This window comes from Mesoplodon mirus, assembly GCF_964341445.2.
Source record: "Mesoplodon mirus genome assembly, chromosome: 10".
In the NCBI taxonomy this organism is placed as follows: domain Eukaryota; kingdom Metazoa; phylum Chordata; class Mammalia; order Artiodactyla; family Ziphiidae; genus Mesoplodon; species Mesoplodon mirus.
Window position 1 is genome coordinate 67866123 of NC_138986.1, and position 25165 is coordinate 67891287.

At 37.5% G+C, this 25165-nt stretch overlaps 1 protein-coding gene across 2 annotated transcripts in view; it reads left to right on the top strand.

Annotated features, from left to right (window-relative positions):
• RNGTT (RNA guanylyltransferase and 5'-phosphatase) overlaps window positions 1-25165 on the top strand; it is a 237893-nt gene that overhangs the window by 65234 nt on the left and 147494 nt on the right. For both annotated transcript variants that reach the window (XM_082633617.1, XM_082633618.1), the window contains exons 9-10: window positions 5000-5135; window positions 15648-15719. In XM_082633617.1, coding sequence (XP_082489743.1) covers window positions 5000-5135; window positions 15648-15719 — 208 coding nt within the window. The remainder of the gene's footprint in view (window positions 1-4999; window positions 5136-15647; window positions 15720-25165) is intronic.

The window sequence follows — 25165 nt, forward strand, 5'->3', positions numbered from 1 at the left end:
TATTTCTATTTTTTGTTTTTTCTGTAGCTTTAATATTTTCCCCCCTGGCTTGTAAAAGCAATTTGTGCTTATTTCTAAAATTTCTTAAAAGTACAAAAAAGTATAATGAGGAAAGCAAATATTATTGATAATTCCGCATAGAGATGACAATTCTCTGGTGTAGGCTTTCCTGTCTATTTTACTATTCATACAGAGTTTTATCTCCCTACCCCTCCCTCATAGTCATACATTCTGATTTTTAACTTGCTTTTTCTTCATTTAATATATTGTGGATCTCTTTCCATATTAATGAATACTGGTGATAAATTTAAATTATAAGATGTGTAAAGATTATTTTACCCTCAGACTACTATTAGGAATGTGAGTTAAAACTCTAAGGTGGTATTAGTTGCCAATACTTTGTTTTTAATCAGTTTTCCTCTTTAATTATGTACTTCCTGAATTGTATTAATGTATAATTGGTGGTTTTACTTGATGAGCTATCTCACATCTCAGTGACTGCTGCGAAGGATAGTTTCTAGTCAAGCTGGAAAACCAGTATTTAAAGTAAAGAAGTTTATACGGGAATTCCCTGGCGGTCCAGTGGTTAGGACTCTGTGCCTTCACTGCTGAGGGCCCAGGGTTTGATTCCTGGTCGGGGAGCTGAGATCCTGCGAGCCGCGCAGCGCAGAGCAGTGATAAATAAATAAAAAAAAAAAAGCAGTTTATAAATTTGGCTTTTCTCTTATTTATATGGTTTGGTATATATACTTCAATATAAAAAGTGAATCAATGCTTTCTAATTCAGTGAAACTTCTGTATTTTTGTCTTTTAATGAGAATGTATATAATACAAATAATTTGGTAACTCTGTATATTAAATTTGCAGTTGAGGTTATTTCCACATTCCTCACCTTTCTTCCCTAACAGGAAGTAGCTTCTTATTTTTCATAGGTATCACGTAACAAAAGTACATGTGATTCGGAATGACTGGAGTTCAAACCAAAAATCACATTCCAGAAACTTCTGTTCCAAAGCCTGAAAATTTATATGTGCAGAAGAATCCCTGAATACCAACTGCTAAATAATTTCTCTGATATCTCTGCATATGTAAGCTGAGTTTCCCATGAGCAGTCCTTTATAGTGAATTCCATCTTCTAATGCCTTTCCTTCCTTGGTCTTTTTTTTTTTTTTTTTGCGGTACGCGGGCCTCTCACTGTGGTGGCCTCGCCTGTTGCGGAGCACAGGCTCCAGACGCGCAGGCTCAGCGGCCATGGCTCACGGGCCCAGCCGCTCCGCGGCATATGGGATCCTCCCGGACCGGGGCACGAACCCGTATCCCCTGCATCGGCAGGCGGACTCTCAACCACTGCACCACCAGGGAGGCCCTTTCCTTGGTCTTTTAAATCTGTTTATGCATAAGTATACATAGATAGTGTTTTCTTTTAATTGATATTCCACTTGAAGTAAAATGTGTATATATATATATATATATATATATATATATATATATATATATATATCTCAAATAAGTGTGTTAAAAAATGAATAGAGAATAATTATGACAGAAAAAGCAGAATGTACCAGCACCCTGGGATTTAATACTTATTCTATTTGAACATTATATTTAATTCTGAGCTTCTGGGCAGCCAGTGAAAAGGGAAATATAATTTCTGTTGTCATCTTATGATCAGAAGAGGGAAACCATTTCTTTCTTTCTTTCTTTTTTTCTTTTTTCTTTTTGGCTGTGTTGGGTCTTCATTGCTGCACGCGGGCTTTCTCTAGTTGTGGTGAGTGGGGGCTACTCTTCATTGTGGTGCACGGGCTTCTCATTACAGTGGCTTCTCTTGTTGTGGAGCATGGGCTCTAGGTGTGTGGGCTTCAGTAGTTGTGGTGCGCAGGCTCAGTAGTTGTGGCTTGCGGGCTCAGTAGTTGTGGCTCGTGGGCTCAGTAGTTGTGGCTCGCGGGCTCAGTAGTCATGGCTCGCGGGCTCTAGAGTGCAGGCTCTGTAGTTGTGGCAGACGGGCTTAGTTGCTCCGCGGCATGTGGGATCTTCCCGGACCAGGGCCCGAACCCATGTCCTCTGCATTGGCAGGCGAATTCTTAACCACTGTGCCACCAGGGAAGTCCTGTTTCTTTTTTCTGAATTCAGAAATTTGTTAGCATAAGCCAGCTTTTCTCAAACTGTGAATATAGAATACTAATTCTGGACTTCCCTGGTAGCTCAGTGGTTAAGAATTCGCCTGCCAATGCAGAGGACATGGGTTCGAGCCCTGGTCCGGGAAGATCCCACATGCCGCGGAGCAACTAAGCCCGTCTGCCACAACTACTGAGCCTGCACTCTAGAGCCCGCGAGCCATGACTACTGAGCCTGTGTGCCACAAATACGGCAGCCCACGCGCCTAGAGCCCGTGCTCCGCAACAAGAGAAGCCACCGCAATTAGAAGCCCGTGCACTGCAACGAAGAGTAGCCCCTGCTCGCCGCAACTAGAGAAAGCCCGTGCGCAGCAATGAAGACCCAACATAGCCAAAAAAAGAAAAAAAAAAATTAAATTAAAAAAAAAAAAGAAAAGAATACTGATTCTGCCGGATATTAATAGATATCAGGATTAAGTTTAGGAAATAATGGGCTAAATAAGATAAACAGACTTTTGTATGTTTTCTTTTTTTTAAACTGGAGAAAAAGTTTAATGACATGTGTACCTCCTATATACATGGGAGAGACCCAGGAAAACTGAGTTACTCCTTACATGTTTTCTTACAACCTTAAATGTTCCTGATATGTATCTTGACTTTCCCAGAGAAAGATATAGTGTTTCCCTAATTTATTTTGCCATGAAATCCTAAAAGTAAATAATAAGCTTTGCAAAATGCTGACCTAGGTTCTTAAACAACATGATGGATTGTGTCTTCAGTACCATTTTTGCAGAAGGTATCACAAGGCTTTTTATTTGCCTTATTCCTTTTTTTTTTTTTTGGCCAGTCAGCGCGGTATGCATGAGCTTAGTTCCCCAACCAGGGATCGAACCCATGTCCCCTGCAGTAGAAGTGCAGAGTCTCAACCACTGGACCGCCAAGGAAGTCCTTATTTGCCCTATTCTTATGTTGATTTAAATTCTCTTTGAAACACCACGCAGGGCAAGTTGACTTCTTCAAGAAGACTAGACTCTCCCTATCTACTAGGATTTGTCGCTTTTGGAAAGCATGTGCAGGAGAACTTTGGGAACTAAGTATTCCTGTTGTCCGCCAACCTGCTGGCCCGGCAGTTGGTCTGACTTTCTCAGATGCACAGTCAGTCCAGACTGAGGCTGATTTTCTTTTTCCAAGTGCAACCTGAGTCTTCACAATCCCCATCTCCTAAGGATACAGCTCTTTCAATACATAGCAAGGGCCCGAGTCCTTCCCCTCCTCTCCAGGGGCCTGCTACGACTAATTATTTTGAAAACACTAGTAACAGCATGCTTCCAATCCAGTCCCCAAATGTCAGCCCCTTTGGTCTGCCTTGCTGCTCTTCAGCCTGTTGTCACACACGTCTGTTACCTTAATCAGCCCTCCCATTTCTCCTCGTCTGTCCTGAACATGTCTCTCTGTTTTTTAGAACACTTGTTTATGGGAAACAAATTGTCCTCTATATTAGCCGCCATGTACTACGTTTGCTTCCGTCTCTTTGTTGAACGTTTCTTCTGTCCCCCAGCCTTAAGTTGATTTAGCTCCGTCTTTGAGTTGTTGCTTTTTTTTTTCTGACCTACCTCATCGGTAGGAAATTAGGCAGATGGTCCGCATTCTCCTCTGTTCTCAGTGGTACATCCAGACTATTAGTCTTCCAGTGTTTCATTTAACAACAAACAAAACAACACAGTGATTCTTCTGTTCCTTTGAGGCTCATGTCTTTTTTTTTTTTTTTTTTTTTGCGGTACGCGGGCCTCTCACTGCTGCGGCCTCTCCCGTTGCAGAGCACAGGCTCCGGATGTGCAGGCCCAGCGGCCATGGCTCATGGGCCCAGCCGCTCCGCGGCATGTGGGATCTTCCCGGACCAGGGCACGAACCCGTGTCCCCTGTACTGGCAGGCGGACTCTCAACCACTGCGCCACCAGGGAAGCCCAAGGCTCATGTCTTTTAACTTTCTAATTTATTGCTGTCAGATTTCTCTCATTCTTTGAAGAGTTTGGTACCTGGGTATGGTCTCCATTTTCATCCCAAATCTTGCTATTATCTTTTTGGTGGTATAGCCTGTTGGTCTGTAATTTTCTTGACTTGAATTCATCTGGCCTTTATTTTTATATATGGTGTGCAGTAGAGCTCTGTTCTTGATGATCAACTAATTGGGAATCAGTGATAGTAACTTGGCCATTTGAAGGATGACACATTTTAAAGTATATAAATTCCCCCATATATTGATTGGCTAATAAAAATTCTCATGAGCTTGTGTTAAAAAATATTTTAATTTTATAGTAATGAATGAGAGTTGTACCGGAAATGGTGGTATCTGGTTATATCATCACATTAACTCAAAGAGAGGGGTTAGCTGTTCTGCTCACTGTTGTGTGGTAGAAGGAACATTGGATACTTTGATGTCTTGCCATTTCAGATCACTTTCTTTTTTTACTGCAAAGTGAAGAGAGTAACCCCTAATTTGTATAGTTGTTGAGCCAACAAAATTCCGTAATTACATATATGTGTGTTTGTGTGTTTTGTAAACTTTGATGTTTAAGACCTAATAAAAATTAGAGAACCGTTCTCTCCTAAGATGGGTTATAAGGTTGCTCTTGAACATCACATTGTTTCCATAAAAAGCTTTGATTTCTCTATACCCTATGTTTTTTATAGGAAACAAAAACGTCTTTAAAAAAGATTTTGTTATTTGTGGTACTTTAATCTGAGTGATGGTGGAGGGGGGACTCTGGTGAACATTATTCCAGGCAGCTATTGTAAGTCTAAGGAAAAACAATTCAACTGTTATTTCTTATGACTCTATTCTTGAATTTTACTGTTAATATTATCTTTTTAATGTTTCATTTAAGGTATATGATGTTGATTGATGGCACAAATGAAGTTTTTATGATTGATAGAGATAATTCAGTGTTTCATGTTTCAAATCTGGAATTTCCATTTCGTAAAGATCTCCGCATGCATTTATCAAATACTCTCCTAGATGGGGTAAGTCATATTTTATCTTTTTTAAAAAAAAAATCAAACATTGCTGTTTTTCTTTCTTGTGCAAGTAAATGTGTATTTTTAATAATTAAACAGGAAATTTAGAATCAGATCCAGTTTTTTTAAAAAGTTTTTTTTACTGGTGTATAATTGACAGTTAAAAAATTGAATCTAGTTTTTGTTACGATGTGAAGTTCCATTTATCTCTTACCTGAACTTACTGTCACTTGATCATTGTCTTAGATACAGAATAAGTGAACAAAATTCAATCTTAATTTTTTTGTTCTTTGTGGTTGAAAAAAATTCTTATTGAAAAACTCATTTTATTGTTTTACTTGTCAGTCGAATTTTAATTGAGTGATATGACATATCACATTTTTCCTTGGCTCTTTAGCTGTATGGACTAATAGTTCTTGTTGGAAGAGGATTGTGTCTTTGAAAGCAGCCACTTGTACTTTTACATTTGAATTTTGAAAGCTGATAAGAATTTTCCCATTCAGAAAATCTATATTTAATAATCATAAAATTACTTGATTAAAAATATTTTAACTTTCTCCTGTGCAGACAGCTTTCTTCTCCCCAATTCTAAATGTATTGGTTCATTGTAAATAAAAATTAAAATAATACAGAACATTACAAGAAAGCTGGTAAAAATCACCTGAACTCCTACCATTGGAGTAACTTCTATTATCATTTTGATGAACATTATTCCAGACTTTTCTCTGTGCCAGAACATTCAATCTTACATCTGCTCCTGAAGGATTCACATTCATATTAGTAACACTAACTCAGAGCATAGATTCTTCTTCTTTTTTTTTTTTTTTTTTGCATAGATTCTTAAACAGAATGTCTATCAGAATCTTTTGGGGAGTTGGGACCCCTTCCAGTCCCAGTAAGATTCTGAGTACAGGTGCCTCTGCCCTGGCTGAAAATGAGTACTTTGGTCAAATATGTACCCACGTGGATAGTTACATAATTTTGCATGAAAAGATTTAAATGTTACATCATCTGTTTTGTAATTTGTGTTGTTTTCACTTAGCAATGTGTTTTGGACCTTTTTCACATAAAAGTCTGAATGATAGACCACGGTATATGTAAACACTGTATTTTAGGGTTTCCAGACTATCTTGCTTATGAAAATTATAGGGGATGCTTGTTAAAAATATGGCCTATGTCAGTAGCCTATCCTAGACCTAGTGAATTAGACTCTCCCAGGGGTCAAGTTATCTTTATTTTTAATAAGTGCCCAGGTGATTTTAATTAGGCAAGTTTGACAAACAATTCTGTAATTAATTTAGCCAGCCCTCTTTTGGTGGACATTTGGATTTTTTGTATTATAAGATGTACTTGTATGCCTATCCTTATACCTTTTTCTTTCACAGTTGTGCAGTTTTATGATTAAGATTCTTAGAAGTGGGATTCTACTTAAAGTAACTGAGGAAAAGAGAACTAAATTGGCACAAATAATTAGGTTTCAGCTTGGCTTGCTTCAGGCTGGATCTGGGGACTCGAGTGATATTGGCCATGCTGTCTTTCTCTCTCTTTCTTTGCTTACTTGTCTGTCTGTTCTCACTCTGCATGAAGGCTCTTGCCATGTGGGAGGCAAGTTGCCTTGCAACCCAAGCAGAAAGGGAACTTTTTTCTCCCAATATCCATATATCAATCCCAGGGAAGATTCCAGAGGGCCTTGCCTGAGTTATATATATATCCAAGGAGGAGAGACAGTGGAGACCAGGAGCTCATTGGTGGCAGTACCGCTTGGAGTACAAGAGGCGTAGTCCTCCCAAGACAGGGACAGTAACCTGATACACTGTACTGTGTTCACTATGCTGGATTTGAGGGCATTACCCGTTTTAAACATTGACATGTATAATTGCCACCCTTCTTTCCAGAAAGTTTGAACATATGTGCAGTTCAGCCATCCATTTGTAAAGGATCTATGCACTGTCTTAAAACACTGGGTTTTGAAAATTTAAAATCTTCTAATTTTAAATGACTTTTTCATTTTAGGAGACAGTATAGCATAGTGGTTAAGAGCCCTGACTCTAACTGATGGTGTCTTATTGGCTCCATGAGTTATTGTCTGAGGGCCCTAATATCGTTTACTCAGTTTCCTCATCTGTAGTGAAATTAGGCTAATAACAGTACTTAGGTCTTGGTGCTGTTGTGAAGATTAAGTTGGATAGTTTATATAAAGTGCCGATAATAGTGTCTGGCACATAGTGAAATAAATGTTTACCTCTTAATTTATGTGAATTGTTAAGGAAGTTTAATATTTTTTCACTTCTTTTTTACTGTATTTAGTACAGTACAGAGTTACTATATTTCTTCTGTGAGTTGCCCATTCAGATCTTTCATACATTTTTCTGTTGGGTGTTCATGTTTTTCTTACTGATTTATGAGAAGTTTTTTTTTTTTTTTTACAACTTTATTGGAGTATAATTGCTTCACAATGGTGTATTAGTTTCTGCTTTATAACAAAGTGAATCAGTTATACATATACATCTGTTCCCATATCCCTTCCCTCTTGCGTCTCCCTCCCTCCCACTCTCCCTATCCCACCCCTCTATTCGGTCACAAAGCAGCGAGCTGATCTACCCACAGGTAGTGCTTCCCACTAGCTATCTACCTTACGTTTGGTAGTGTATATATGTCCATGCCTCTCTATGAGAAGGTTTTGTCTATTGGGGTATTACTTTATGACCCATATTTTGAAGAAATATTATTTTTTCTGGTGTTTTTGGTGGCACAAGTTTAAATTTATGTAGGTAAATTATAAACACCTTGGTTTTTAAAAAATATATTTATTGGAGTATAGTTGATTTACAATGTTGTGTTAGTTTTAGATGTACAGCAAAGTGAATCAGTTATACATATACATAATTCACTCTTCTTTAGATTCTTTTCTATATAGGTTATTACAGAGTACTGAGTAGAGTTCCCTGTGCTATACAGTATGTCCTTATTAGTTATCTATTTTATATATAGTAGTTAAACACCTTGGTTTTTAACATTTGGCTTTTGTGTCATTTTAAGAAAGAGATATTTTTACTTCAGAATTATTATAATAGTCCCCTGTTTTTCCTTCTAATACTTTTTACGGTTTCATTTACATATTTGATCTATCCACAATACATTTTGGTAAAAGAAGTAAGCTAGGGATACAGTTTTACTTATTTCCAAATGTCTAAACTGTTGCCTAGGCACCAGTCTGCTAATGTATTTTTCCTTTTTAATTAGATATATCATTTTTATTGTATATGGGATTCCCTTATATCGTTGTTTGTTTCTTGATTCACTTTCCCATTCCATTAGTATTTTGGTCTGCCCGTGGTGGTTTTAGGTTGACTTACAGGCTGTAACTTTAGCATACAATTTAGTGTCTGATAGTGCAAGGATGTCCAATCTCTTGGCTATTCTGAAGTTTGTCACTTAGATTTTGCTGTCTTTATTTAGCTTTCGGGTGAACAAGCCTATTTGAGAAGTTAGGCTGAATTAGTATGTTACACTTTATGTGCAAATCTGTACAACAAGAAACTTGTATTTTTCTCTGCAGAATGATCTCTGGTAGGCTTATCTCCAGACCATTTACATTTCTGTTTGTACAAATCTGTACAACAAGAAACTTGTATTTTTCTCTGCAGAATGATCTCTGGTAGGCTTATCTCCAGACCATTTACATTTCTGTTTGATATGTTTGGTTGTGTGGTTTATCTCTTTGCCACGCCTTCACTGTTTTTCTTTGGAAGGAAAAGGGACTCTACATCTTTCTTATGACTTCCCACAACCGTAAGTTTCTTTTCTCCAGCGATACTACTCATGTTCTTTAATATTTATTCACTTTTTCAGTATTGAACCTTTTTCACAAGGCAGATTGAATTAGATCTGGCTAATAGTCTCTGGAATTTGTATGAGAATGCTTCCTGTCTTAAGATGAAATTTGCTTCTCTGTTTCAGATTTATATCAGTGATATTGGGAAAATAGTGAGTAGCTTGTGAATGTTCATTTAAACTCTCAATGATAGAATTACCCTAATGAAAGCCACATGCATAAAATATGTATTTATTTGTTTAACAGAGGGAGTACCATTTTCCAAGTGACCTGAATGCTTGTTGCCCCCATCCCATGTGCTTTTTAAAAAATTTACCAGGTAAATACTGGAGTGTGCAAGCCAGAAGATGGAAGACTGTAAGTGGAGAATGAGATGTTTGAATCAGCCACTTCTGAGGTATAGTTTTGGGTGATGAGAGGTTCAGGATGTTACCTAGAGAGAGTGAGAGTTTGAGGTTGTGTGGAGAAGAGCAGAGGACATGAGATCAAGGAACATTTTAGGAGGGTCCTAAAGAGTGACGACAGGAGTCCAGGGAGAGGTTGACGGAGCTGGATATAAAGAGTAGAAAGAAGGAAAGAAGGTAGTAGAGTTGATTGAGACTGAGCGAAGAGTAACTATACAGTCACAGAATTGTCTATACTGTGCACTCTGTGAGGCCACTAGTATTATAAATTTTCATTCCTGTGACGGTGTGCGTGGTAAAATATTTTGACATATATACGTAAACTTTTTTTTTTTTTTTTTTTGCGGTGCGCGGGCCTCTCACTGTTGTGGCCTCTCCCGTTGCGGAGCACAGGCTCCAGACGCGCAGGCTCAGCAGCCATGGCTCACGGGCCCAGCCGCTCCGCGGCATGTGGGATCCTCCCGGACTGGGGCACGAACCCGTGTCCCCTGCATTGGCAGGCGGACCCTCAACCACTGCGCCACCAGGGAAGCCCCTATACGTAAACTTTTTAACACATCGGTGCGTGTGCGTGCACGCATGCTGCACGTGCACACACACCCCCCCTTGTGGTTGACAGAGCCACTGCATAAGGTTGGAAGTACTGCTGCTGCACATCTCCAAGGTGTTCCGTTCTTATCGTAATTGATGTGACGGCTACCCCTGGAGTTGTGCTGTCCATAATCTGCATTGCCAGTACAGCAGCTCTGGTAATTGGTTCATAGGAACAGCAAGGACATTTATTTTGATTTTTGTTACTTTCATTTTATTTAAGATACAGTTTTTTAGCATCATAATTCATAAAATAAAAGGAAGAAAAAGACTCAAGTTATAGCAGTTGCAAAAGTTTCGTGTAGTTTTTCATTCCTATCATGTACCACACCAGGAGTGCAGGCATTGCTTAGAAGGTTGAGGAGAAGGCCTCACCCTGGAGATATCTTACTTCATTGGGTTGGGATGGAGAATGATAGATAATGAATAAAACGATAACCTGAAGATTGGCATTTAAAACAAGTCCTTTGGTGGTTTAGAGGAGAAATGAATTACATCTAGTTAGAAACTAAAGATGGGTTATAGAGGAGTTGGTATTAGATATGGGAAGATTTCTATAGAAAGAGATTTTTGTTGGACATGGGCCAAGGGCATTCCAGGTAGGAAATAATGCTTAAAAATTAGATGCTTAACCACCTGCAGATTTAACTTAGCAGTACTATTTATTTTCACCCCAAACTTGGATAACTGAGAGCAACATAATAGACTCTTGTGAGGTTTTAAAATAGCAATATGATTCGTGATGTCAGTTTACTTGGACCAGAATTATAGTTGCCATATCTGTTTTTCCACTTAGTTAATTAAAACAGTCCTCTGTAGTTTCCTGTTTCTTCTACATTTTCATTTGCAAATTGTTTTTGTAAAATTCCAAATCCAAGAATAACTCAAACTGCCTAATTGTCTGGCTGTCATATGTGAGCATTGAAGCTTTTGTTTTGCTCTCTAGATTATGTTCTTTGACCCACAGAATGTGGAAAATAGGAGTTTAGAAATACGGCAGTAATTCACTTGAAACAAATCAGCGAAGTTCAATCAACTTTATACTGAGGATAAGAGGAGGATATAACAGTTAATCATTAAAGTTAATAACAAAAATCTTGGGAAAATGACATGTCTTTTCATCTGTTTTTTATAAAGGAATATGCATGCTCATTGTTAAAATTTTAGGAAGTCTGTATGTTATAAAATAGAACTCAACTATCAAGAAGAGATTAAATTTTAACATTTTGATGTATTTCCTTTTAGTCATTTTGTTGTGCCTGTATTTATAGAACGTGTGTAATCAACACGTACATAGCTGAGGTTTAATATATGCTGTGTTTCTGGGGTTCCATCATTTTCCTTCACTCTGAAGAACTGATTTTAAGATTTCTTTTTCTTTTTAAAATTTAACTTTATTGAATAAGTTGAAATATAATTTACCATTCTAAGGTATATAAGTCAGTGGTTTTTAGTATTCGCAAGATTATGCAACCACTGCTATCTAATTCAGGAACATTTCATCACTTAACTTTGATAATTAGAACCAAGTGGGCCTTATCTGAAAGGATTTCAAGGAATGGGTTACCTTTGAGATGAGCTTTGAAGGCCCACAGATTTTCCACAGTTAATTACTTCCTTTCATTAAAACCCTTTAGTGGGGGCTTCCCTGGTGGTGCAGTGATTAAGAATCCGCCTGCCAGTGCAGGGAACAGGGGTTCAAGCCCTGGTCTGGGAAGATCCCACATGCTGCGGAACAACTAAGCCCGTGCACCACAACTACTAAGCCTGCGCTCTAGAGCAAGAGAGCCACAACTACTGAGACTGTGAGCCACAACTTCTGAAGCCCATGTGCCTAGAGCCCGTGCTCTGCAACAAGAGAAGCCACCACAATGAGAAGCCTGCGCACTGCAACAAAGAGTAGCCCCCGCTCACCGCAGCTAGAGAAAGCCCATGCTCAGCAATGAAGACCCAACGCAGCTAAAAATAAATAAATAAAACAAATTTATATTAAAAAACCCCCAAAACACCCCTTCAGTGGTTCTCCATTGCTTAAAGCATGAAAGCCAAAGTACGCAATGTAATATTCCTTATATCTGGGCCGTGCCTAAGCATTTAGCATCATCTTTGACTGTGAGCCCTTGAAAGCATAAGTCCCACCTATTACTGAGCTTTGGATAGTTTACCACCTTTTCCATGCCCTTTAAATACCCTTTGGCCTGTTCACCATCCTGCTAGAAGATATCCACCACATCTTTCAGGATTCAGCTAATGGGTTTCTCACCTTATTATCAAACCTTTGTCTTACTCTTCAAGTAGAAATAACTACTCCTTCTCCTTATGTTTGTACAGTGTGCCCTTATTGACTGGAATAGTAAAGGTGTATACTTGTTGTCTTAGTATAGTTATTAATAGCCATCTCTTTCACTCTCAGAAGTATCTTGGTTTAGACGGGTAGCTACATGGTCATTCTATCTGTATGGCCATCTATCATTAAAACTGTAGCTCTTCCTTCTACCTAGCTACTTATATATTTTCCTCTCTTTCTATTACTCTGAGCCCCTTGAAGCTAGGGACTGGGTGCTTAACGTCTCCAGCACTTAGAGCATAGAGTATAGTTTGGGCTCAGGAAATATTAAATGGGTAGGCAGAAGAGTGGATGCCTGGGAACTTCAAATAAAGGCAATGAAATATGGAGAAGTACAGAGGATAGGAAAGTCAAACATGCAGATTTTGGGGTTTTTTTTGGTAGGGCCCATAATAAAGGATTCGGCATCTTTTTTCTGTGGGTTTACAGTTTTCATCAAAAGTAGAACGTTTTTGTGCATTTCTACCCTTCCACCTGTTGAAGATTTAATTAATAATGTTCTTTCATTAAGACAACAACAACAAACTTTTCTGTGTTTCATTTTGGATAGTTTGTATTGATTTGTCTTCACGTTCATGAATCTCTCCTTCTCCAGCATCTAAACCACTGTTCATCCCAACCACAGTATTTTTCACCTCAGACATTGTAGTTTTCACCTTCGGAAATTGAATTTGAGTCTTTTTTAAGTCTTCTGTGTCTCTGCTTACCTTTTTTTTTTTTTTTTTTTTTTTGCCGTACGCGGGCCTCTCACTGTTGTGGCCTCTCCCGTTGCGGAGCACAGGCTCCGCGGCCATGGCTCATGGGCCCAGCCGCTCCGCGGCATGTGGGATCCTCCCTGAGCCGGGGCACGAACCCGTGTCCCCTGCATCAGCAGGCAGACTCTCAACCACTGCGCCACCAGGGAAGCCCTCTGCTTACCTTTTTGAATATATGGAATACTGTTAGAATATTCTTGCCTGCTAGCTCTAACATCTCTCACAGTTTTAGGCCTGTTTTGATGGATTTTTTTTCTCCTCTTTATGAGTTGTATATTTTTGTCTCTTTGCATACCTGATAATTTTTGATTGGCTGCCAGACGTTTTGAATTTTACCTTGTTGGGGGCTCAATATTTTTGTATTCCTATAAATATTCTTGAGCTTTGTTCTGAGATGCAGTTAATTTACTTGGGACTAGTTTGTACCTTTTGAGTCTTGTTTTTAAGATTTGTTAGGTGAGGAGTCTTTAGGGATAATTATCCTCCAGTACTGAGACAAGATCCTTCTGAGTACTCAATGCCCTGTGAGTTATGAGACTTTCTAATCTGGCTGGTGGGAACAGGCGTTATTCCCAACCCTGTTGAGTGACATGTATGGTTCTCTCTAAGATTTTTGGGTGCTTCTTTGCCTGACCTTGAGTAGTTACCTCACATGCATGCTTTGCTAAATATTCATGGGGGTCTATCTGCAGACGTCCCTCTCCCACCCTATCCTCTGCTGTGAAAACTCTAGCCTCATTGGTCTCCCTAGACAACCTGGTCTATTTTCTCAATTCAGGGAGACTGCTGGGCTCTCCTGGGCTCCCCCTGCCTGCATTGAAGCCTGGAAACTCTCCTCGACCAATAAGCTGGGACAGTTGTAGGGCTCATATAGTTATTTACTGTTTCCTAGGAGTTACTGTACTTTGTTGCTGGATGTCTAGTGCCTTGAAGATCATTTCTTCATATATTTTGTCCACCACACAGCCTAGGTCTTTGTTAGAATCCCTGGGTTCTCTTCTCTTTTAAAAACTGTGGGTGAATGTTTTCTTCAGCTAGATGGGAGCCATATTTTATTCCAGTAATGCTCAGATTGTTTCTCCAATTCAGCACGCAGTCCCATAGCCTTTATTTCAGGCAGGAGGAGTGTTCTGCTATTTTAATTACTCTTTAATCGGAAGAGGGAAAAAAGAAGACAAGAATAACCACTGAGTTTCCTTCTCTATATTTTAATGTAATAGTGACAGTTATCAATGATTTGTCATTTTACAAGTAGGGCTTTTGGGGGTTTAGTGGGCTTGGAGGTGAACTCTTTGTTTTACCAGAATTTTGGTAGTTTCCATGGCTATCAGTTTTTAAAGCTTACTGGTTTGTTTATTCCTTTTTACTTGTTTAGTTTGCTGATAATAAACTTTCTTTTTTGTTATTTTTAATGTTTGAAGAAGATATGTATTTACTCATTTCATCAGGTAATTTGGGAGGGAAATTCTGTGATGTCTGCTCTCTGAACCTGGAAGTACACTTAATTTCCATCCACACATTTTTGAAAAGATTAATTGAAACCTGTTATTGGTACTACCTTGTTGGCTCATAAAATTCTCAGATACAAGTACTTAAAAATATTTCAGTAAACAAATTTAAAGTAATGAAAATGATTTATGTCAGTTGTTGGGTTCAAGATAACCATAAATAAATGTCTGTAGCTTAACTAATACATATTTGAGAAAGAAATCAATTGGTGATAGTTGCTTAAAACTAGAAAATATATTTGTCCTCGATCAGTGTGTTCTTTGTAATTTTAGATGGTTGTGTGTGGATATTCTGTCATGAAATTAGATGATAAAAAGACTGCTTAGTTTCCAAGGAAGAATATGAGGAAAGAATAATAATTTTAGGTTAAAACCTATTATTAAGAATTAATATTTTAGGGAATTATTAAGATCCTGCAAGCTGCATGACATGGCAGAAAAAAAATTAAAAATATCCTACATTATATGCCTGTAATCATCCTTTAGTGTCCTTTATCTTTTTTCTGTCAGAGTGCACATTTTAAGTTCGTTTCACTTAATGGCTGTGATATGTGATATCATATTCTCTTGCCCCGTTCCCTTTGATCATAGTAGAGGGATACGGAACCAAGAAAGACTGTGTGGGTCACATGGAGATTTTATCTATAATAAGGGTACCATTTATACCTATCGATTTTATGATTAAAGCAATTGGCATACAACAGAATTTAAAGCAATAATGATTTAGCAAAATTAATTTTTTAAATGTTGCTGATATTTAGAATTTAAAATTTGTAGTTTCTTTATCCTAATAGTTGCTTAGTAATTCAAGCATAAAATGTAGAATAGAAATTCAAATATAAAAAATGAGGTGATATTGTCATATGATTTTATTGCAATACAGAATAAATTCATGGTGGGGTTTTTTGTGGTGCTGACAGTCTACTGATTTGATCCGTGTAGAAGTGTGTTCACTTTGAAATTTCATCAAGTTGTATATTTATGATTTATGTACTTTCTGTGTGAATGTTATATTTTAATCGAACTAAAGAAATTGCTCTTAAAGTATGAATAAACTTACCTTCTTTTCTCTTTAAAGGAAATGATTATTGATAGAGTAAATGGACAGGCTGTTCCTAGATACTTGATATACGACATAATTAAATTCAATGTAAGTACCTTTTATAATTTATAAAATAAAAATGTCACTGAGATAATTATTAGTTTTTAACAAATAAAAAGTGCTACTGCCTTAGAGATAGTAGGAAAGCAGAATGATGACTCATCCAAATTACCCATTTGATACTTTATTAATACTTTTATGTATCCTTTTCTTTCTCTTAATTGCCTAATATTTAGCACATTTCTTTGTGTTTGGATTCTTTAGGAACTTCAAGTGAGTAAGGAAAAAAGTTTAATTGTGATAAAATAAGACAGCATTTTGTAAAATGGAAAATTCTCAATTTTAGTTATCCTGTACTCGATTAAAAAGTCTCCAAATTTTATTAGTCTGTCACTTAAAACAAAACAAAACACAAACAGAGAAACTGACTATGAGTGTTGACTGTGTAACATGGAGGCACAACTATGTTATTCATGAGTACATGCAGGAAACTTGAAAACAAAATATAAAATTGCCTGTTGTAAATAGATTAAAAAAATAGGAATTATATTCTCTACCCATTTCCTACAATGTTAGGCTCATCAAGAATCTGTTCTCCTGTTTATCTTTAGTTATAGTATGAATGACTAAATTATTTAGGCAGTACAAGATGACTTCTGTAAATGCAAGAAGTTCTTTCAGTAGTGTATGTCCATGAAAAGGTGTAATCATTCCTCTAGACGTGTTATTCAAATTGCATAATCACTTAGTATTCAAACCAGACTGAAAGCAATTAAGACTTCTGGAATTAAAAGTGTTAAGTTATAAGGTTTTGAAGATTTATAACAAGGCTTTTAAAAAGTTCTGTTTTAGGGGTATACATTTTACATCGCAGTAGTAAGATTCAGGATTGCGTTTATCCAGGTTATTTTTTCCTGGAAATGTTCAATGTATGTATCTCATTTTTTTGTTGAATTTCTATATTTCAGAGTTTCAAATTTAAGGAACTCAGTCAGAAATCAAGTTTTATTTTTGTTCTGTCTGTGACCACTATATTCCTCAAAAGTAAGGTGTTCCAGAATTGATTTATTCTCATTACAGATATTGGAATAATGTTCATTGGCCCATAACGAGATGCAAAGGACGGGGTTGGCCTTGTTTCTCTGTGAATGGGAGTGCACTTGTCTCCTTTGCCTCTTGATAATGAACTCCACTTTAATATTGTTCAGTGCAGGTTCACTTCTTAGTCTGGGAGCTTTGCCTGAGACAACAGCCTTCTAATTCTTTAAAAAAATACGAAAAATTTCAGCATGCACAAATACATAGAGAATAATGTAAGGCATACTCACGTACTGACCTCCAGATTTGTTGAAGTTTAACATTGTCATTTTTACTCCACTTTCTTTTCAGTAAGGAATAAATCATGACAGATTTAGTAGGAGTTTCTTGTGCACACCTCTCTCATTCCATTCTTGACCATCTTATCCAGAAGCAGCTTCTGCCCTGAATTTGATGTTTATTATTCCCATGAATGTTTTTAATACCTTTACTACCTATGTGTAGATCTATAAGATATATGTGGTGTATTCTTTTGCAGTGTTTCTAATGTTATATAAATGTCATTGTACTACTGTACTATAGTACCCAACATTTGGTTCACCTTATTTTGTTGAGATTTATTTGTGTTAATACATACAGGTTTAGTTCACTCACTTTAATTAGTATTTTATTACATTGTATAAATATACAGAATTTATCTTTTTTCCATTTGATGGACATTTGGGTTTCCATATTTTGCTGTTATACTACTATTGCATGGAACAGTTTTATATACTTTTCATTGTGTGTGTATGTGCAGGTTTCTCTAGGATAGTTCTCATTCTTTGGATACAGTCACCTAGGAAGCGTTTTAAAAAGCCAGTCCCTCATCCCTACATCATGGAGATTCTGATTAAACTGGCGACTTCAGCTTTTTTGTTGTGTTGCTAAATTCCCCTCAGAAGTAGTTGTACTACTTTACCACAGTTGATATTATCAGACTTTAAGATCTTTGCCAATTGGATAGTTTTAATTTGCTTTCCCGGTTACTAATGAAGTTAAGCATATTTCAGTTTATTTTTACTTGTTTGGATTTTTCTTCTGTGATTTAATTGCAAGTTTGAATAATCTTCTAATAGCTATCTTTTCTGGATTCTAATCCTTTCTTAGTTATATATGTGGCAAACAATATGTTTTCCATATTAATATCTATTGATTAACAGAAGTTTTAATTTTAATGAAATCCAGCTCACGATATCTCAAAGTTTGTGCTTTTGTGTCTTGTTTAGGAGATTCAACCATATTTTCCTGTAAAAATGATTAATTCATGCTTTTCATCTCTTGGTCTATAATCATTCATTCAGTAAGGATTCATTGAGTACCTTTAGCTTTATTTCACTGATTTTTAAAATTTTAATTTTTTTTTGCATTTTTGAATTTTATTTTATTTTTTTGTACAGCAGGTTCTTATTAGTCATCCATTTTATACATATTAGTGGATACATGTCAATCCCAATCTCCCAATTCATCACACCCCCACCCCGCCACTTTCCCCCCTTGGTGTCCATACGTTTGTTCTCTATATCTGTGTCTCCATTTCTACCCTGCACACCAGTTCATCTGTACCATTTTTCTAGGTTCCACATATATGCGTTAATATACGTATTTGTTTTTCTCTTTCTGACTTGCTTCACTCTGTATGACAGTCTCTAGATCCATCCATGTCTCTACAAATGACCCAGTTTCGTTCCCTTTTATGGCTGAGTAATATTCCATTGTATATATGTACCACACCTTCTTTATCCATTCGTCTGTCGATGGGCATTTAGGTTGCTTCCATGACTTGACTATTGTAAATAGTGCTGCAATGAACATTGGGGTGCATGTATCTTTTTGAATTATGGTTTTCTCTGGCTTTATGCCCAGTAGTGGGATTGCTGGGTCATATGGCAATTCTATTTTTAATTTTTAAAGGAACCTCCATACTGTTCTCCATAGTGGCTGTATCAATTTACATACCCACCAACAGTGCAAGAAGGTTCCCTTTTCTCCACACCCTCTCCAGCATTTGTTGTTTGTAGATTTTCTGGTGATGCCCATTCTAACTGGTGTGAGGTGATACCTCATTGTAGTTTTGGTTTGCATTTCTCTAATAATTAGTGATGTTGAGCAGCTTTTCATGTGCTTCTTGGCCATCTATATGTCTTCTTTGGAGAAATGCCAGTTTAGGTCTTCTGCCCAATTTTGGATTGGGTTGTTTGTTTTTTTTGATATTGAATTTCATAAGTTGTTTATATATTTTGGAGATTAATCCTTTGTCCATTGATTCATTTGCAAATATTTTCTCCCATTCTGAGGGTTGTCTTTTCATCTTGTTTGTAGTTTCCTTTGCTTTGCAAAAGCTTTTAGGTTTCATTAGGTCCCATTTGTTTATTTTTGTTTTTATTTCCATTACTCTAGAAGGTGGATCAAAAAAAATCTTGCTGTGATTTATGTCAAAGAGTGTTCTGCCTGTGTTTTCCTCTAAGAGTTTTATAGTGTCCAGTCTTACATTTAGGTCTCTAATCTATTTTGAGTTTATTTTTGTGTATGGTGTTAGGGAGTGTCCTTATTTCATTCTTTTATGCGTAGCTGTCCAGTTTTCCCAGCACCACTTATTGAAGAAACTGTCTTTTCTCCAATGTATATCCTTGCCTCCTTTGTCATAGATTAGTTGACCATATGTGTGTGGGTTGATCTCTGGGCTTTCTATCCTGTTCCATTGATCTATATTTCTGTTTTTGTGCCAGTACCATACTGTCTTGATTACTGTAGCTTTGTAGTATAGTCTGAATTCAGGGAGTCTGATTCCTCCAGCTCCGTTTTTTTCCCTCAAGACTGCTTTGGCTATTCGGGGTCTTTGTGTCTTCATACAAATTGTGAAATTGTTTGTTCTAGTTCTGTAGAAAATGCCATTGGTAATTTGATAGGGATTGCATTGAATCTGTAGATTGCTTTGGGTAGTAGAGTCATTTTCACAATACTGATTCTTCCAATCCAAGAACATGGTATATCTCTCCATCTGTTTGTATCATCTTTAATTTCTTTCATCAGTGTCTTATAGTTTTCTGCATACAGGTCTTTTGTCTCCCTAGGTAGGTTTATTCCTGGGTATTTTATTCTTTTTGTTGCAGTGGTAAATAGGAGTGTTTCCTTAATTTCTCTTTCAGATTTTTCATCATTAGTGTATAGGAATGCAAGAGATTTCTGTGCATTCATTTTGTATCCTGCTACTTTTTTTTACCAAATTCATTGATTAGCTCTAGTAGTTTTCTGGTGGCACCTTTAGGATTCTTTATGTATAGTATCATGTCATCTGCAAACAGTGACAGTTTTGCTTCTTTTCCAATTTGGATTCCTTTTATTTCTTTTTCTTCTCTGATTGCCGTGCCTAAGACTTTCAAAACTATGTTGAATAATAATGGCGAGAGTGGACATTGTTGTCTTGTTCCTGATCTTAGAGGGAATGCTTTCAGTTTTTCACCATTGAGAATGATGTTTGCTGTGGGTTTGTCATATATGGCCTTTATTATGTTGAGGTAGGTTCCCTCTATGCTCACTTTCTGGAGAATTTTTATCATAAATGGGTGTTGAATTTTGTCAAAAGCTTTTTCTGCATCTATTGAGATGATCATATGGTTTTTCTTCTTCAATTTGTTAATGTGGTGAATCACACTGATTGATTTTCATATATTGAAGAATCCTTGCATTCCTGGGATAAATCCCACCTGATCATGATGTATGATCCTTTTAATGTGTTGTTGGATTCTGTTTGCTAGTATTTTGTTGAGGAGTTTTGCATCTATATTCATCAGTGATATTGGTCTGTAATTTTCTTTTTTTGTAGTATCTTTGGCTGGTTTTGGTATCAGGGTGATGGTGGCCTCATAGAATGAGTTTGGGAGTGTTCCTCCCTCTGATATATTTTGGTAGAGTTTGAGAAAGATAGGTGTTAGCTCTTCTCTAAATGTTTGGTAGAATTCACCTGTGAAGCCATCTGGTCCTGGACTTTTGTTTGTTGGAAGGTTTTTAATCACAGGTTCAATTTCATTACTTGTGATTGGTCTGTTCATATTTTCTGTTTCTTCCTGGTTCAGTCTTGGAAGGTTATACCTTTCTAAGAATTTGTCCATTTCTTCCAGGTTGTGCATTTTATTGTGTTATAGAGTTGCTTATAATAGTCTCTTAGGATGCTTTGTATTTCTGTGGTGTCTGTAGCAACTTCTCCTTTTTCATTTCTAATTTTATTGATTTGAGTCTCTCCCTCTTTTTCTTGATGAGTCTGGGGAATTGTTTATCAGTTTTGTTTATCTTCTCAAAGAACCAGCTTTTAGTTTTATTGATCTTTGCTACTGTTTTCTTTGTATCTATTTCATTTATTTCTGCTCTGATCTTTATGATTTCTTTCCTTCTACTAACTTTGGGTTTTGTATGTTCTTCTTTCTCTAGTTCCTTTAGGTGTAAGGTTAGGTTGTTTATTTGAGATTTTTCTTGTTTCTTGAGGTAGGCTTGTATTTCTATAAACTTCCCTCTTAGAACTGCTTTTGCTGCATCCTATAGGTTTTGGATCGTTGTGTTTTCGTTGTCATGTTTCTCTAGGTGTTTTTTGATTTCCTCTTTAATTTCTTCAATCATTTCTTGGTTATTTAGTAACGTATTCTTAGGCTCCATGTGTTTGTGTTTTTTTAATGTTTTTTCCCTGTAATTGATTTCTAATCTCATAGCGTTGTGGTCAGAAAAGATGCTTTATATGATTTCAGTTTTCTTAAATTTACTGAGGCTTCATTTGTGACTCAAGATGTGATCTATCCTGGAGAATGTTCCGTGTGCACTTGAGAAGAAAGTGTAATCTGCTGTTTTTGGATGGAAGGTCCTATAAATATCAATTAAATGTATCTGGTCTTTTGTGTCATTTAAAGCTTGTGTTTACTTATTAATTTTCTGTTTGGATGATCTTTCCATTGGTGTAAGTGAAGTGTTAAAGTCCCCCACTATTATTGTGTTATTGTCAATTTTCTCTTTTATAGCTGTTAGCAGTTGCCTTATGTATTGAGGTGCTCCTGTGTTGGGGCATATATATTTACAATTGTTATATCTTCTTCTTGGATTGATCCCTTGACCATTATGTAGTGTCCTTGCTTGTCTCTTGTAATCATCTTTATTTTAAAGTCTATTTTATCTGATAATGAGTATTGTTACTCCAGCTTTCTTTTGATTTCCATTTGCATGGAATATCTTTTCCCATCCCCTCACTTTCAGTCTGTATGTGTCCCTAGGTTTGAAGTGGTTCTCTTGTAGACAGCATATATATGGTCTTGTTTTTGTTTCCATTCAGCGAACTTGTGTCTTTTGGTTGGAGCATTTAATCCATTCACGTTTTTTTTTTGTTTTTGGTTTTGTTTTTTTTTTGCATTACGCGGGCCTCTCACTGTTGTGGCCTCTCCCGTTGCGGAGCACAGGCTCCGGACGCGCAGGCCCAGCGGCCATGGCTCACGGGCCCAGCCGCTCCGCGGCATGTGGGATCCTCCCGGACAGGGGCACGAACCCGCGTCCCCTGCATCGGCAGGCGGACTCTCAACCACTGCGCCACCAGGGAAGCCCCCTCCATTCACGTTTAAGGTAGTTATCGATACGTATGTTCCTATGACCATTTTCTTAATTGTTTTGGGTTTGTTTTTGTAGGTCCTTTTCCTCTCTTGTTTTTCCCAGTTGGAGAAGTTCCTTTAGCATTTGTTGTAGAGCTGGTTTGGTGGTGCTGAATTCTCTTAGCTTTTGCTTGTCTGTAAAGCTTTTGATTTACAGTGAATCTGAATGAGATCCTTGCTGGGTAGAGTAATCTTGGTTGTAGGTTCTTCCCTTTCATCACTTTAAATATATCATGCCACTCCCTTCTTGGTTGTAGAGTTTCTGCTGAGAAATCAGCTGTTAACCTTATGGGAGTTCCTTTGTATGTTATTTGTTGTTTTTCCCATGCTGCTTTCAGTAATTTTTCTTTGTCTTTATTTTTTGCCAGTTTGATTACTATGTGTCTCGGTGTGTTTCTCCTTGGGTTTATCCTGCCTGGGACTCTCTGGTTTTCCTGGACTTGGGTGGCTATTTCCTTTCCCATGTTATTTAAGTTTTCGACTATAATGTCTTCAAATATTTTCTTGGGTCCTTTCTCTCTCTCTTCTCCTCTGGGGCCCTTATAATGCGAATGTTGTTGTGTTTAATGTTGTCCCAGAGGTCTCTTAGGCTGTCTTCATTTCTTTTCATTATTTATTCTGTTCTGTGGCAGTGAATTCCACTATTCTGTCTTCCAGGTCACTTATCCGTTCTTCTGCCTCAGTTATTCTGCTATTGATTCTTTCTAGTGTATTTTTCATTTCAGTTATTGTTTTTTTCATCTCTGTTTGTTTATTCTTTAATTCTTCTAGGTGTTTGTTCTCTAAATTTTCTAGGTCTTTGTTAAACATTTCTTGCATCTTCTCGATCTTTCCCTCCATGCTTTTTCCAAGGTCCTGGATCATCTTCCTTATAATTATTCTGAAATCTTTTTATGAAAGGTTGCCTATCTCCACTTTGTTTGGTTGTTTTTCTGGGGTTTTCTCTTGTTCCTTTTTCTGGTACATAGGTCTCTGCCTTTTCATCTTGTCTGTCTTTCTATGAATGTGCTTTTTGTTCCACGCTGCTGGATTGTAGTTCTTCTTGCTTCTGCTGTCTGCCCTCTGGTGGAAGAGGCTATCTAAGAGGCTTGAGCAAGTTTCCTGTTGGGAGGGACTGGTGGTGGGTAGAGCTGGGTGTTGCTCTGGTGGGCAGAGCTCCGTAAAACTTTAATCCACTTGTCTGCTGATGGGTGGGGCCGGGTTCCCTCCATGTTGCTTGTTTTGCGTGAGGTGACCCAACACTGGAGCCTACCCAGCTCTTTGGTGAGACTAATGGCGGACTCTGGGAGGGCTCATGCCAAGGAGTACTTCCCAGAACTTCTGCTGCCAGTGTCCTTGTCCCCACAGTGAGTCACAGCCACCCCCCACTTCTGCAGGACACCCTCCAACACTAGCAGCTAGGTCTGGTTCAGTCTCTTATGGGGTCACTGCTCCTTCCCCTGGGTCCTGATGTGCACACTGTTTTGTGTGTGCTCTCCAAGAGTGGAGTCTCTGTTTCCCCCAGTCCTGTCGAAATCCTGCAATCTATTCCCAGGAGGCTTCAAAGTCTGATTCTCTAGGAATTCCTCCTCCCGTTGCCGGACCCCCAGGTTGGGAAGCCTGACGTGGGGCTCAGAACCTTCACTTCAGTGTGTGGACTTCTGTGGTATAAGTGTTCTCCAGTTTGTGAGTCACCCACCCAGCAGTTATGGGATTTGATTTTATTATGATTGCGCCCCTCCTACCGTCTCATTGTGGCTTCTCCTTTGTCTTTGGATGTGGGGTATCTTGTTTGATGAGTTCCAGTTTCTTCCTGTTGATGATTGTTCAGCAGTTAGTTGCGATTCCGGTGTTCTTGCAAGAGGGAGTGACTATTTCATTGGTTTTTTAAGTCACAGTTTTTCACATTTCTGATAATAGGATATATTTATAATTGAAAGTGTCATATATTTAATTCTTTAATATACTGTGGAACTTTCATTGATGGTTAACCTTTTTGTTTATTTTGAATCATGAAATCAAGGTCACCCTTAGAAAAAAGTTTTTTGAAATAATTGTTTGAAACTTTTCAGTTCCTTAGTTTATTATTTTGTACAGCAAGTATTTCATTGATATTTTTTTATATGTCAAGTATTAGTCTAGGTAATGAGTATGCCCAGAAGAATAGGACATAATTTCTTGCCTTCCAGGGAGTTTATAATTTGGTGCCCTGACCTCCAAAGGAGGCTACTTCTACAACAGTTCATTGGGATTTGGAAAGAAAATTGGAGAACTCCTTTTCATTCTTAATCTATTATTCTATTTTTGTCCATTTTATAACATATTATACAGTTGTGCATGTATGCAATTTATTAAAAATTAATATGTATGTATTATACACAATTGTTCGGATATGTGTTTAGATTGGATACAAAATCAAAAGAAATTTTCAGGGACTTCCCTGGCGGTCCAGTGGTTAGGACTCCACGCTTCCACTACAGGGGGCATGAGTTTGATCTCCGGTCAGCGAACTAAGATCCTGCATGCTGTTCAGTCAAAAGAAACAAACAAAAAAGAAATTTGCAGACCAGTGGTCTTATGAATGGGGATGTAAATGTAAAGGATTATTATAATGATATTATAAGTATAATGTCAAAGATATATGGGAGATATACAAATATATGAGAGGTACCAGAGAGGTGAGAATATTCCAGCTTACCCTGGGTATACTTGAGTTATTTGAAGTGTGGAGTTGTAGACAGAGAAAGTGATACAGATTAATTTTGAAGGAGTGAGCCTTAGAAGTCAGGAGCATTAGATGGTTTTTAGTGTACT